Raw genomic sequence first — 16,261 nt, forward strand, 5'->3', positions numbered from 1 at the left:
GCTTTCCACCTGGCTACCCCTACCCCTGCCACCAGCTCTGCACCCTCCGCTGCAACTTGCCCATGCCCCCCCCGCTTCTCCTTCACCCAAATTCAGACAGCTGATGTTCTGAAAGAGCTATAAAATCTGGACCCCTACTGTCACGCCCTGGCTCTGGGGACTCTTAAATGTTGAGCCAGGGTGTGTAGTTTCTGTGTTGTGTTTATTTCTATGGTGAATCTCTATTATGTGTAGATCTATGTTGGCCGGTTTGGTTCCCAATCAGAGGCAGCTGTAGCTCGTTGTTTCTGATTGGAGACCATACTTAGGCAGCCTTTTGGCACCAGTCAGTTGTGGGATCTTGTTCCGTGTGAGGTATGTTATTTGTCTACCTTGGACTTCACGTTTCGTTTGATGTTTTGTCGTGTGTTCAGAACGTTAATAAATATGAATGCATATCACGCTGCGCCTTGGTCCTTCTCGTTCATGAACGATCGTGACAGAAGATCCCACCAATCCTGGATCAAGCAGCGTGACGAGGAGAGAGGATGGACTTGGGAGGAGATGAGAGAGAGTCTGGCAAGGGGGATGGAGGCCATGATGACGGTGGAGAGACAAGCCCAACATTTTTTTTGGGGGGCACACGGCGTGGACGACGAGGCAGCAGGAGGCCGCGATAGGGCGGTTCCGCTGGTTAGCAGAGGAGGCCACCAGATTAGGGGGGCCATTTGTTCAGAGGGAGCAGAAGGAAAGTGTAGTGGCACGGCGAGAGGAGCTGGTTAGGCAGCAGAAGGAGCGGGGGTTAATGAAGGAACCCAGTCCAGCTCCTCGCACCAATCAAGTGGTGCGTGTCGCCAGTCCGGTCCGGCCCGTTCCTGATTCCCACACTAAGCCAGTGGTGGGTGTTCCCAGTACGGTTCGGCCCGTTCCTGCTCCTCGCATCAAGCCAGTGGTGCGCATCGCCAGCCCGGCCCGGCCTGTTCCTGCCCCGCGCACCAAGCCAGTGGTGCGCGTCGCCAGCCCGGTCCGACCTGTTCCTGTCCCTCGCACCAGACCAGTGGTGCGCGTCGCCAGTCCGATACGGCCCGTTCCTGCTCCCGCACCAAGCCAGTGGTGCGCGTCGTCAGCCCAGTCCGGCCCGTTCCTGCTCCCGCACCAAGCCAGTGGTGCGCGTCGTCAGCCCAGTCCGGCCCGTTCCTGCTCCCCGCACCAGGCCAGTGGTGCGCGTCGTCAGCCCAGTCCGGCCCGTTCCTTCTCCCCGCACCAAGCCAGTGGTGCGCGTCGTCAGCCCAGTCCGGCCTGTTCCTGCCCCGCGCACCAAGCCAGTGGTGCGCGTCGCCAGCCCGGTCCGACCTGTTCCTGTCCCTCGCACCAGACCAGTGGTGCGCGTCGCCAGTCCGATACGGCCCGTTCCTGCTCCCCGCACCAAGCCAGTGGTGCGCGTCGTCAGCCCAGTCCGGCCCGTTCCTGCTCCCCGCACCAAGCCAGTGGTGCGCGTCGTCAGCCCAGTCCGGCCCGTTCCTGCTCCCCGCACCAAGCCAGGGGTGCGCGTCATCAGCCTTGTCCGGCCCGTTCCTGCTCCCCGCACCAAGCCAGTGGTGCGTGTGTCCAGTCCGGCACGGCCTGTGCCTGTTCCACCGGTGCCTGGTCCGGCACCGGTCAGCTGCTCCACTCCGGAGCCAGAGCAATCCGCTCCACCGGGGTCCAGTCCAGCCCCGGTCAGCGGCTCCACTCCGGAGCCAGAGCAGTCCGCTCCACCGGTGCCTGATCCAGCTCCAGTCAGCGGTTCCAGTCCAGACCCAGACGTCAGCCCCTCTCCAGGTTCGGGGTCTCCCACACCAGGGTCCAGACAGGGCTTGGTACTTCGTGGGAGGAAGGAGAGGGGAAGCAGCGCGCCGAGGTCCAGACAAGACCAGGGGCGCAACGGGGAGGTGGAGAGTAAGTGGTGGTCACACCCGGAGCCGGATCCGCCGCTGAGGCGGAATGCCCACCCGGCCCCTACCCTGTTATGTTTAGGTGGCGCGGTCGGAGTCCGCACCTTTGGGGGGGGGGGGTACTGTCACGCCCTGGCTCTGGGGACTCTTAAATGTTGATCCAGGGTGTGTAGTTTCTGTGTTGTGTTTATTTCTATGGGGAATCTCTATTATGTGTAGATCTATGTTGGCCGGTTTGGTTCCCAATCAGAGGCAGCTGTAGCTCGTTGTCTCTTATTGGGGACCATACGTAGGCAGCCTTTTGGCACCAGTCAGTTGTGGGATCATGTTCCGTGTGAGGTATGTTTTTTGTCTACCTTGGACTTTACGTTTCGTTTGTTGTTTTGTCGTGTGTTCAGTACGTAAATAAATATGAATGCATATCACGCTGCGCCTTGGTCCTTCTCGTTCATGAACGATCGTGACACCTACAAATCAGCTGGGCTAGACAATCTGGACCCTTTCTTTCTAAAATTAGCCGCCGAAATTGTCGCAACCCCTATTACTAGCCTGTTCAACCTCTCTTTCGTATCGTCTGAGATCCCCAGAGATTGGAAAGCTGCCGCGGTCATCCCCCTCTTCAAAGGGGGTGACACTCTAGATTCAAACTGTTACAGACCTATATCCATCCTGCCCTGCCTTCGAACGTATTTGAAAGCCAAGTTAACAAACAGATCACCGACCATTTCAAATCCCACCGTACCTTTTCCGCTATGCAATCTGGTTTCCGAGCTGGTCATGGGTGCACCTCAGCCACGCTCAAGGTCCTAAACAATATTATAACCGCGATCGATAAAAGACAGTACTGTGCAGCCGTCTTCATCGACCTGGCCAAGGCTTTCGACTCTGTCAATCACCACATTCTTATTGGCAGACTAAATAGCCTTGGTTTCTCAAATGACTGCCTCGCCTGGTTCACCAACTACTTCTCAGGTAGAGTTCAATGTGTCAAATCGGAGGGCCTGTTGTCTGGACCCCTGGCAGACAACAGGGTTAAATTCTCGGGCCGACTCTATTCTCTGTGTATATCAATGATGTCGCTCTTGCTGCTGGTGACTCTCAGATCCACCTCTACGCAGACGACACCATTTTGTATACATCTGGCCCTTCATTGGACACTGTGTTAACAAACCTCCAAACGAGCTTCATTGCCATACAACACTCCTTCCGTAGCCTCCAACTGCTCTTAAACGCTAGTAAAACTAAATGCATGCTCTTCAATCGAACGCTGCTTGCACCCGCCCGCCCGACTAGAATCACTACTCTCGGCGGGTCTGACTTAGAATATGTGGACAACTACAAATACCTAGGTGACTGGTTAGACCATAAACTCTCCTTCCAGACTCACATTAAGAATCTCCAATCCAAAGTTAAATCTAGATTCAGCTTCCTATTTCACAACAAAGCCTCCTTCACTCATGCTGCCAAACATGCCCTCGTAAAACTGACTATCCTATCGATCATTGACTTCGGCGATGTCATTTACAAAATAGCCTCCAACACTCTACTCAGCAAATTGGATGTAGTCTATCACAGTACCATCCGTTTTGTCACCAAAGCCCCATATACTACCCACCATTGTGACCTGTACGCTCTTGTTGGCTGGCCCTCACTACATATTCGTCGCCCAACCCACTGGCTCCAGGTCATCTATAAATCACTGCTAGGCAAATCCCTGCCTTATCTTAGCTCATTGGTCACCATAGCAACACCCACCCGTAGTATGCGCTCCAGCAGGTATATCTCAGTAGTCATCCCCAAAGCCAACACCTCCTTTGGCCGCCATTCCTTCCAGTTCTCTGTTGCCAATGACTGGAACGAACTGCAAAAATCTCTGAAGCTGGAGACTCTTATCTCCCTCACTAACTTGAGGGAGCGTGCAATTGGCATGCTGACTGCACGAATGTCCACCAGAGCTGTTGCCAGATAATTGAATGTTAATTTCACTACCGTAAGCCGCCTCCAATGTTGTTGTGGAGAATTTGGCTGTACATCCAACTGGCCTAACAACCGCAGACCACGTGTAACCACGCCATTTCCTTATATGAACTGTAACTCAGTAAAATCGTTGAAATCGTTGCATCTTGCGTTTATATTTTTGTTCAGTATAGTATAGTATAGTATAGTACCTATTAGGTCCATGGTCCTGAAAGATCTCTGTACCCTCACAACACTACTCATTTGCATGTGTTCTCATTCAGATAGTACAGATTTTGTTGTAGAGCGGTGTATCATGAGCGGTGTATCATGACCCACAGCTATTTGTCATGGTAACTGCGTAAGGAACGAGTGTGTGATGATCACTTCTCTGATACAATGGGATGGTACACCCCCTCCCATTGCCTCTCTCAAAGGTCTCTGCCTGTAATGATGCTCCTCCATCAAAACAGTGACGCCTGTCACACCTGCCACAGAATGAAGCATTGATGTGACTCGACGATTTATCAACGCAGAGAGGATAGAATGTGCATTGTTTATTTCTAACTGGTGGGCTCTAAAGAAGTTCCCATTCTCCCAGATAGGAGATGAATAGATATTGATTCATTACAGTACATATGAAAGCATCACTGGAGGCTATCTGTACATACTGTAATATAAGAGACTGTGCCCTTCCCAAATGATGGGCCTATGGGCCCTGGTCAAAAATAGTGCACTATATAGGGAATAGGGTACCAGTTGGGACACACACTCTGCTTTGGTCAAACTGGCCTGTCCTAGAGAGAACTGGGTTTGCCCTCTCGTCCGAGCTCAGCTCTCTAGCCTACTATCTGACAGTAGACGTCACGTTAAGATTGTCCTTGTGACATAAAGCTCTCTGGAACCTGTGGCGTGTACTAAATGGAGCAGAGAGAGGAGAGCAGCATGTACAAGGAGAGGGGAGCGACACAGAGAGATTATGGCTGCGTCTCTACTGGCACCCTTTTACGTATATATTTTCCTGTTAAAAGTAGTGCACTATATAGGGAATAGGGTGCCATTTGGGACGCATCATTTATCAGCAGCAGCAGTGGAGGACAGGAGAGAGAGACACCGTCAGCGGCTGCCCTTGCCCCGTGGAGCGGTGGAGGGGACACCAGTGTTTTACCGCCGTCTGTTTTAGTCACAGCACAGCAGATGCCAGAGTATCAATGTCATCTCTGCATACAATTAAGACATTAAAGGGATACTTCGGGATTTTGGCAATGAGGCCCTTTATCTACTTCTCCAGAGTCAGATGTGGATGCCATTTTTATGTCTCTGTGTCCAGTATGAAGGAAGTTAGAGGTAGTTTCGTGAGCCAATGCTAACTAGCATTAAATGCAATGACTGGAAATCTATGGGTATCTATACCCATAGACTTCCATACCCATAGACTTCCAGTCAGTGCGCAAACGCTAGTTAGCAATTGCGCTATCGCTAGTTAGCAACTTCCTTTAAACTGCACACAGAGACATAAAAATGGTATCCACGAGTTCATCTGACTGGGGAAGTAGATAAAGGGCTTCAATGCCAAAATCCTGAAGTATCCCTTTAAGCCTGTATTAGCGGGATCAAACAGAGAGCCACATTGCACTATAAGGACGACAGCCATTGAAATGACTAAAACTTTCCCCGGCAGAGGGAAAAAACACTGAGGTTCCTGTAGAGTGAAGAGTGTTGGAAGAAATGCTGCTGCTTACCCAAAGCAGCTTATGATGTAAACAGCACAGCTCTCCCCTGGAGAGGGAAAGTACTCATAAATACCAGCCTTTAAGACACCGAAAAGGAGAGAATTCCAATCAGTACGAGTGAGATAGAGAGAGGGATGGAGAGAGATAGGGAGTGAGAGACAGAGAGAGACAGAGAGCGAGAACAAAAATGAGAGCGAGAACAAAAATGAGAGCGGGAGAGACAGACAGAGAAAGTGAGAAATAATGAAATAAAGTTGGTGTGATAGAGGGAGAGGGAGAGAGCGTGAGGGTAAAGCTAATGTTCTAAGCCGGTAGTGCCGGTGGCCAATTGAAATTCAGACTGTGTATCATCATCCCTGTGTACTCAGACAACAGCACCTGCTCTTCAATGCAGGGAGGAGACAATGGTAAAGATAGGACAGCCATAGTCTCTCTCTCTCCTCTATCCTTCTGTTATACCCCTCTCCTTTCTACCCTTATGACAGGACACTAAGAGAGGAGGTGACTGAGAGACATTACACACCCTTGCAAGGAGAGAGAGTGGTGGAAGGGATGGTAGGTTGAGCGAGGGGCAGGGAGAGATGGAAGGCTTGATTGCAGCAGAGACACAGCAGTGAGTACATTAAGTTCTGGACTCAATCATCTGTTAAGCTGAGTGCACTGGGCAGGGCAAGGGAAAGAGCGGGAGAGGGATAGAGGAGCGGTGGGGTGGGGAGGAGAAGAGGAGAGGGGAAAGAGAAGCGATGAAGCCAGTGTTCCACTCAGCGCTCAGACATGACTGAGCCAGGGACCACAGGGAAAGAGAGAGAGTCCTGCCACTGCTGCTGCTCTCTGCATCAGACACACAGACACAACCAGACACAGTCTCTGTTCTCACCAGTTAGCCCAGCAGCCAGCTCTCTCAGTCTGAGCCTCTGCCCTACCTTGCCTGACCACCGCCCTGCAGTTCTCTCTCTGCCAGCAACACAGCAACACACTTTCTAAAGAAGACTTAGAAAGAAAAGGAAGATTAGAGAGAAAGAGTGCTGTTGACTCTTTCCTGTCCATCTATCTGACTTAACCCAAGGTGGAGGCAGAGAGAGAGAAGAGGCATGGTGTAAGCGGCGAGGGCGACGCCCCCCTACTGGAAGGACAGTGGTCAATAAAGGACACTGGTAGCTCCGCCTCCACTTCTGAGTCAGGACCCCTCTGCACCGTGTGTCCCCCAGGAGCCTTTACAGGACAAGATGGTTCACACACATGAGGAGCTGAACCAGAACCAAGGGAGCCAGACAGACAGCCAGACAGCCAGACAGCCACAATAGGGAGCTGAACAGCAGCAGTACTGCAGAGGATTTGGTTAAAGCTAAATAGAGGAGTAGCCCCGGGGTGCTGAAGAGGATAAGGATTTGTGTTGGGGTAACAGGCAGTGCTGTAACAGACCTGCGCCTCTCTCTTGGCCTCTGCTGCGCTGTGGGACATGGGGGTGGGCTGGAAGGCTGAGGCGGCACTGGAGTCAAATTCGCTGTGGAAATTGCCCTGCCGAGAGTTAGATTAGATAGAGCTTGGGTCTGTCTGTGAGGATCTGATTGCACGTGTGGAGGGGGAGGAGGGGGGCTCTGCGTGGATACGGCAGTCTCCTCCGCTCTCTCCATCTACTCCGTCTCCTGCCTTCGTTCCCTCTCTCTCTTCCTCCTCCTCCCCTCCTCTCCTGCTCCCCCCTGCGGGTCGAGTGTTTAGCCATGGACCGAGGCTGAGTGGATGCTGCTGCCTGACAGGGTGTCTGTGAGGCGGCTGCTGTCTGTTCCTGAACCCCCCTGATCCCCTTCATGCCGTGCTGTGGGCTGGGCCATCGCCGGAGAGCACAGCTTCCATACGTGAGTCTGCTGCCGAATTCTCTCAATTTAGGACATAGACCGAGAAGAGAGATTAATAGAGGGAGAAGGGAGAAGGAGAAAGTGTAATTGCTTTTTCCACTGAGAGGACAACATAGGCATAATGCATTAGTCTTAGTAATGTTGTACTGTGTTCAACAACACTTACACTAAGAAAGTGTTTCAGTTAATGATTCCTTCTATGAATACCTGTAGCTCGTTCAAAGTCGTGTGTGTGTGTGTTAAATCAAATCAAATCCAAGTTTATTGGTTGCGTACACAGTTTAACAGATGTTATAGCGGGTGCAGCGAAATGCTTATGTTACTAGCTCCTAACAATGCAGTAAAATGTCAAGCAAGAACACAAATAATATATTTAAAAATATATATATTAACAATAAATCTTAAAATGTCAGAAATAATCCAAGTAACCCAAATAGCACTGTAACAGTAATCCAAATGCAATCAATACGTATATACACCGGAATAATTGACACAATATATACTAATAATGATAGGTACAGCAGTAGATATATTAGAGTGAGCTATGTCATGAATCCAGTATATAAATAAATGTGGTGTGTATAAACAGTGTAACTAAAATGGTTATAGTAGTAGAAATAATAGAAGGAGCTATGTCGAGAAGACAGTATTTAAATACACAGTAAACAGTACATTTGCAAGAATGTAGCTTCCGGACTAGAGTTGGAATATAAATATGTTTTATTGTCACATACACTGGATAGGTGCAGTGAAATGTTATTTTTTTACTACCATAGTAGTACGGCGCCCCTAGAGCAAATGAGGGTTAAGTGCCTTGCTCAAGGGCACATTGACAGATTTTTCACCTTGTCAGTTCGGGTATTCAAACCAGGGATCTTTCAGTTACTGGACCAATGCTCTAACTGCTAAATATATATATGTATGTGAATGGTGTGTATGGACTGTGTGTGTGTGTGTGTGTGTGTGTGTGTGTGTGTGTGTGTGTGTGTGTGTGTGTGTGTGTGTGTGTGTGTGTGTGTGTGCGTACATTAGGGTATACATGCAGACATGTGCATATGTTTGAGTGTATATATAATACATAAAATAGGATGTTTCATTGTCACATACACCAAATAGGATGTACATGTATGCCTGAGAGAGTGAACACAGCAACACACACACACACACACACACACACACACACACACACACACACACACACACTGTTTATCTGCAAGCTTTATTGTTTCTCTGTTTTGTCTGTACCGGCTGCACCCTTGCAGATTTATCTGCACCCTCACTGAGACTGCAGGGTCTTGCTGCGAGAAATCTTAGCGCTTGACTCTTAGCGGACTGCCAGCTTTCGACTCAGAGCTGTGCTGCTGGCATCATGCTTACCCACCCAGCCAGCCACACTGAGGCAGCTGATGAATCTTTTATTTCACTTTTATTTTGGGGATGGACAGGGAGAGCTGAGGATGTAGTCAGTGGGTGGCAGAGAGCGATGTCCGCGGACTCCCACTAGGCACAGACGTCAGTTCAAAGTCTAGTTTTGATTTACAGTTGGTTGAGTTGAATCATGCCCAGTTATAGACTGAAGAGATAGAAGTATCTTGGCTGGCTCTGCACTCTTTCTCCCTGCAGTATACTGTGATACAGTAGCTACTGTTTCACACACACACACACGTATACCCGCGCACACACACACACACAATACATAACACAAGGACTGCTGTCACCACTAGATGTCCCTATAACCCCTTTCAGATCAGACGTTACACTCACATACACACACACAGATTTTACACATGCACCCAGTAACGCAGATTTTATGGTACTATAATCAACTCATGATGCTATAGTGCAATAGTGAAGTTTTCATCAGGTTCACCTTTGCATGAATTATGATGTCACCCCTGATCTCAGACAGAGCTTGGTTGTTAATGTGTACAGAATGTTCTCAGATTTGGCCTGTAGTATGATATCATTCCATTATGACGTTTCTCTGGTCTAAATCAGAGCCAGCCATAGCTAAATTCTTACAGTAGATGCAGGTTTGTTTCTGGATCAAAATGGGGTTTAGGTGGTGGGTGTGACAGGAGCGTGGCCATGGGTGTGGCCAATGGAGCGGTCACTGACTGAAACTTTAGAGGCCCTGCTGTTGGCCGCAGTGACAAAATGTTGCTGTTTTAAAGCTAATTTCCTGCAATTCTACATATTTTCCATGTGGCGGAGATACAATTTTGCAATTTGAAAGCAAATTTCCTGCAATTCTGCACATTTTGCCATGGGCTAAGAGAAAATGTGCAGTTGTAAAGCTAACTGAACAAAAATAAAAACGCAACATGTAAAGTATTGGTCCCATGTTTCATGAGCTAAAATAAAATATCCCAGACATTTTCCATACGTACAAAAGCTTATTTCTCTCCAATTTGGGCACAAATTTGTTTACATCCCTGTTAATGAGCATTTCTCCTTTGCCAAGATAATCCATCCACCTTACAGGTGTGGCACATCAAGAAGTTGATTAAACAGCATAATCATTACACAGGTGCACCTTGTGCAGTTTTGTCACACAACACAATGCCACAGATGTCTCAAGTTTTGACTGAGCGTGTAATTGGTATGCTGACTGCAGAAATGTCCATCAGAGCTGTTGCCAGAGAATTTAATGTTCATTTCTCTACCATAAGCCGCCTCCAACGTCGTTTTAGAGAATTTTGCAGTACGTCGAACCGGCCTCACAACCGCAGACCACCTGTATCCACGCCAGCCCAGGACCTCCACATCCGGCTTCTTAACCTGCGGTATCGTCTGAGACCAGCCACCCGGACAGCTGATGAAACTGTGGATTTGCACAACCGAAGAATTGCTGCACAAACTGACAGAAACCGTCTCAGGGAAGCTCATCTGCATGCTCGTCGTCCTCACCAAGGTCTTGACCTGACTGCAGTTCAGCGTCATAACTGACTTTAGTGGGAAAATGCACACCTTCGATGCCCACTGGAACGCTAAAGAAGTGTGCTCTTCACGGATTAATCCCGGTTTCAACTGTACCTGGCAGATAGCAGACAGCATGTATGGCGTTGTGTGGGCGAGTGGTTTGCTGATGTCAACGTTGTGAACAGTGTGCCCCATGGTGGCGGTGGGGTTATGGTATGGGAAGGCATAAGCTACGGAGAATGAACACAATTGCATTTTATCGATGGCAATTTGAATGCACAGAGATACCGTGATGAGATCCTGAGGCCCATTGTTGTGCCATTTATCCACTGCCATCATCTCATGTTTCAGCATGATAATTCACGGCCCCATGTCGCAAGGATCTGCACACAATTCCTGGAAGCTGAAAATGTCCCAGTTCTTCCATGTTCTGCATACTCACCAGACATGCCACCCATTGAGCATGTTTGGGAGCTCTGGATCGACGTGTACGACAGTGTGTTCCAGTTCCAGACAATATCCAGCAACTTCGCACAGCCATTGAATAGGAGTGGGACAACACTCCACAGGCCACAATCAACAGCCTGATCAACTCTATGCGAAAGAGATGTGTCGCGCTGACTGGTTTTCTGATCCACGCCCTAACCTTTTCTTTAAGATTTTGATGTTGTTGCATGTTGCGTTTATATTTTTGTTTAGTGTATTTCCTGCTATTCTAAACGTTTTGCCATGGCTTATGCTATCTGAATGAATCAAACATTAAACCAAAATCAATGGGGGCCCCATGCCATGAAAAAAACACTCCTGAATGCATCATTTGGAATTTTAGATTCTCCCTGACTGTCTAGCTTTTATTTATTGTTTGTTCTCAAAGATTATTTTATAAAGAAATATATAGGTCCATTATCATTTCTACATACTTCATATCTGGTTTTAGTCTTTTAAGTTTACACTAAAAACGTGTTTCCATCCAGTGTTTCCATTTACTGTTTGGACATAGGCAGCTCGAAAGAACACTTAGCTGGCCCGCCCAAGACTTTGCTATGCAGAAAAAAACATGAGATACATAGAGTCTTCGTCCCAAATGACACCCTATTCCCTATTTAGTATAGTTTAGTCACTGTATAGGGAACATAGGGTATAATTTGGGATGAAGCCATAGAGGTTGTAAATTCATTTCTATGGATAAATGACACTAGTCCAATCAGCATACAACACATATACAGTGAGGGAAAAAAGTATTTGATCCCCTGCTGATTTTGTACGTTTACCCACTGACAACGACATTATCAGTCTATAATTGTAATGGTAGGTTTATTTGAACAGTGAGAGACAGAATAACAACAACAAAATCCAGAAAAATGCATGTCAAAAATGATATAAATTGATTTGCATTTTAATGAGGGAAATAAGTATTTGACCCGTCTGCAAAACATGACTTAGTACTTGGTGGCAAAACCCTTGTTGGCAATCACAGAGGTCAGACGTTTCTTGTAGTTGGCCACCAGGTTTGCACACATCTCAGGAGGGATTTTGTCCCACTCCTCTTTGCAGATCTTCTCCAAGTCATTAAGGTTACGAGGCTGACGTTTGGCAACTCGAACCTTCAGCTCCCTCCACAGATTTTCTATGGGATTAAGGTCTGGAGACTGGCTAGGCCACTCCAGGACCTTAATGTGCTTCTTCTTGAGCCACTCCTTTGTTGCCTTGACAGTGTGTTTTGGGTCATTGTCATGCTGGAATACCCATCCACGACCCATTTTCAATGCCCTGGCTGAGGGAAGGAGGTTCTCACCCAAGATTCGACGGTACATGGCCCCGTCCATCATCCCTTTGATGCGGTGAAGTTGTCCTGTCCCCTTAGCAGAAAAACACCCCCAAAGCATAATGTTTCCACCTCCATGTTTGACGGTGGGGATGGTGTTCTTGGGGTCATAGGCAGCATTCCTCCTCCTCCAAACACGGCGAGTTGAGTTGATGCCAAAGAGCTCGATTTTGGTCTCATCTGACCACAACACTTTCACCCAGTTCTCCTTTGAATCATTCAGATATTCATTGGCAAACTTCAGACCGGCCTGTATATGTGCTTTCTTGAGCAGGGGGACCATGCGGGCGCTGCAGGATTTCAGTCCTTCACGGCGTAGTGTGTTACCAATTGTTTTCTTGGTGACTATGGTTCCAGCTGCCTTGAGATCATTGACAAGATCCTCCCGTGTAGTTCTGGGCTGATTCCTCACCGTTCTCATGATCATTGCAACTCCACGAGGTGAGATCTTGCATGGAGCCCCAGGACGAGGGAGATTGACAGTTCTTTTGTGTTTCTTCCATTTGCGAATAAACTGTTGTGACCTTCTCACCAAGCTGCTTGGCGATGGTCTTGTAGCCCATTCCAGCCTTGTGTAGGTCTACAATCTTGTCCCTGACATCCTTGGAGAGCTCTTTGGTCTTGGCCATGGTGGAGAGTTTGGAATCTGATTGATTGATTGCTTCTGTGGACAGGTGTCTTTTATACAGGTAACAAGCTGAGATTAGGAGCATTCCCTTTAAGAGTGTGCTCCTAATGTCAGCTCGTTACCTGTATAAAAGACACCTGGGAGCCAGAAATCTTTCTGATTGAGAGGGGGTCAAATACTTATTTCCCTCATTAAAATGCAAATCAATTTATAACATTTTTGACATGCGTTTTTCTGGATTTTTTTGTTGTTATTCTGTCTCTCACTGTTCAAATAACCCTACCATTAAAATTATAGACTGATCATGCCTTTGTCAGTGGGCAAACGTACAAAATCAGCAGGGGATCAAATACTTTTTTCCCTCACTGTATATCAACATAACCTGAAAGGCCGCTCAGCAAGGAAGAAGCCACTGCTCCAAAACCGGCATAAAAAAGCCAGAGTATGGTTTGCAACTGCACATGGGACAAAGATTGTACTTTTTGGAGAAATGTCCTCTGGTCTGATAAAACAAAAATAGAACTGTTTGGCCATAATGACCATCGTTATGTTTGGAGGAAAAAGGGGGTAACTTGCAAGCTGAAGAACACCATCCCAACGTGAAGCACGGGGGTGGCAGCATCATGCTGTGGGGGTGGCATCATGCTGTGGGGGTGCTTTGCTGCAGGAGGGACTGGTGCACTTCACAAAATAGATGGCATCATGAGGAAGGAAAATGATGTGGATATATTAAAGCAACATTTCAAGACATCAGTCAGGAAGTTAAAGCTTGGTCACAAATGGGTCTTCCAAAATGCCAATGACCCCAAGCATACTTCCAAAGTTGTGGCAAAATTGCTTAAGGACAACAAAGTCAAGGTATTGGAGTGGCCATCACAAAGCCCTGACCTCAATCCTATAGAACATTTGTGGGAAGAACTGAAAAGGCGTGTGCGAGTAAGGAGGCCTACAAACCTGACTCAGTTACACCAGCTCTGTCAGGAGCAATGGGCCAAAATTCACCCAACTTATTGTGGGAAGCTTGTGGAAGGCTACTTGAAACGTTTGACCCAAGTTAAACAATTTAAAGGCAATGCTACCAAATACTAATTGAGTGTATGTAAACTTCTGACCCACTGGGAATATGATGAAATAAACAAAAGCTGAAATAAATCATTCTCTCTACTATTATTCTGACATTTCACATTCTAAAAATGAAGTGGTGAATCCTAACTGACCTAAAACAAGGAAGTTTTACTAGGATTAAATGTCAGGAATTGTGAAAAACTGAGTTAAAATGTATTTGGCTAAGGTGTATGTAAACTTCTGACTTCAACTGTATGTCAGACTACTGAAGTATCTTAGCTGATATAATGGTTGTAAATTATCCACTGCGACGACAACAACAACAAAATCCTCATTAACGCTCATCCTCAGTGGTTTCTGTTTAAGTCACTTTGGCCATGTCTGCCCGGCACGCACACTCATGCTGCTGTGGTCTGGATTAACACTTACAAAATAGTGGATTTTAATCTGAATGATGAGTGGATTAGTGCAGGGCTGCAGGGGTTAGGTTTACTGCCCCTGTGCAGCTAGAGAGATGGCTTTTGTCCTACTCCCTACTTAGCTCTCTGTGTGTGGGATGCTTTTGAAAATGCAGAAAGGCATTCTTTGTGGAAGTGTGACATGAATAAAGTATGTATGGATTTCGTTTGTTGTGTATATATGGCTAATTTTATCATGTAGACTACAGTATATGGTGTGGTAAGAGCCCAAGCATGTTCAAGTGATTCTAGCTGCTTTTGAACTCCGAGACTGCTTCCTTCCGTGACACACCGCTCTTTCTGTGTCACTCCTCTCACGTTTCCAATATGGAGGCCCAAACCGCCGTTTTACGTCTGAAATGGGGCGGAACGCAATTCCGCTTGCGATGGAATTTGGAGCACGGAGAGGGAGACCTTGCCAGATGGGACTGTTTGACTCTGACAAGCAGCAGACTGAAGGGCCAGGGCAGTCTTAGACACTCTGCACGGAAACTGGGCTAATTGAAGACAGCAGGCCCAGTCGAATTCCCTTTATTTTGTTAGCTTTTCCTGGTTCCCATCATGCAACAGGACTGGATAGTAGTGCATTTGTAGCAGTGGAGGCTGCTGAGGGGAGGACGGCTCATAATAATATCTGGAACGGAGCGAATGGAATGATACCATTCCACCAATTCCACTCCAGCCATTACCACAAGCCCGTTCTCCCCAATTAAGGTGCTCCCAACCTCCTGTGATTTGTATCCTGTATAAGAGCTTAGCAGCACAGTGAGCGTAGCAGCAACAGAGTAGACACATCTCATAGGGGCAGTGTCCTGGACACAGATTAAGCCTAGTCCTGGACTAAAAAGCATTCTCAAGGGAGAATCTCCATTGAAACTTCTTATTAGTCCAGGGCTATGCTTAATCTGTGTTTGGGAAACCACCCCTTACTGTCTTGCAGGAAGTGTGGGGTGTAAGTACTGTAGGTGGTTTGATGTGTGTGCTTGTTCCTTTAAGAGTATGCAAGGTCAGTGGTTGCGCAAGCTGTTTTATTTTTTATTTTATTTTATTTCACCTTTATTTAACCAGGTAAGCCAGTTGAGAACAGGTTCTCATTTACAACTGCGACCTGGCCAAGATAAAGCAAAGTAGTGCAATAAAAACAACACAGAGTTACATATGGGGTAAAAAACATAAAGTCAAAAATACAACAGAAAATATATATACAGTGTGTGCAAATGTAGCAAGTTATGGAGGTAAGGCAATAAATAGGCTATAGTGCAGAATAATTACAATAGTATTAACACTGGAATGATAGATGTGCAAGAGATTATGTGCAAATAGAGATACTGGGGTGCAAAAGAGCAAAATAAATAACAATATGGGGATGAGGTAGTTGGGTGGGCTAATTTCAGATGGGCTGTGTACAGGTGCAGTGATCGGTAAGGTGCTCTGACAACTGATGCTTAAAGTTATTGAGGGAGATAAGAGTCTCCAGCTTCAGAGATTTTTGCAATTCGTTCCAGTCATTGGCAGCAGAGAACTGGAAGGAATGGCGGCCAAAGGAGGTGTTGGCTTTGGGAATGACCAGTGAGATATACCTGCTGGAGCGCAGACTACGGGTGGGTGCTGCTATGGTGACCAATGAGCTAAGATAAGGCGGGGATTTGCCTAGCAGTGATTTATAGATGGCCTGGAGCCAGTGGGTTTGGCTTGACGAACATGTAGTGAGGACCAGCCAACAAGAGCGTACAGGTCACAGTGGTGGGTAGTGTATGGGGCTTTGGAGACAAAACGGATGGCACTGTGATAGACTACATCCAATTTGCTGAGTAGAGTGTTGGAGGCTATTTTGTAAATGACATCGCGAAGTCAAGGATCGGTAGGATAGTCAGTTTTACGAGGGCATGTTTGGCAGCATGAGTG

The 16,261-nt window shown here is 47.3% G+C and overlaps 1 protein-coding gene across 5 annotated transcripts in view; it reads left to right on the forward strand.

The window, feature by feature from the left end:
- Nucleotides 1-16,261, forward strand: part of LOC121569874 (voltage-dependent L-type calcium channel subunit beta-2) — a 145,236-nt gene that overhangs the window by 13,514 nt on the left and 115,461 nt on the right. The window contains exon 1 of one of the 5 annotated variants that reach the window (XM_041881148.2): nt 6,826-7,458. The exons of the other annotated variants lie outside the window; for them this stretch is intronic. Within the exon in view, the coding sequence (XP_041737082.1) occupies nt 7,411-7,458 (48 nt within the window). The 5' untranslated portion in view covers nt 6,826-7,410. Of the gene's footprint in view, nt 1-6,825; nt 7,459-16,261 lie in introns of those variants that run through there. 5 annotated transcript variants of the gene reach the window in all.

The sequence above is a fragment of the Coregonus clupeaformis genome, chromosome 7 (genome assembly GCF_020615455.1).
Source record: "Coregonus clupeaformis isolate EN_2021a chromosome 7, ASM2061545v1, whole genome shotgun sequence".
Classification (NCBI taxonomy): domain Eukaryota; kingdom Metazoa; phylum Chordata; class Actinopteri; order Salmoniformes; family Salmonidae; genus Coregonus; species Coregonus clupeaformis.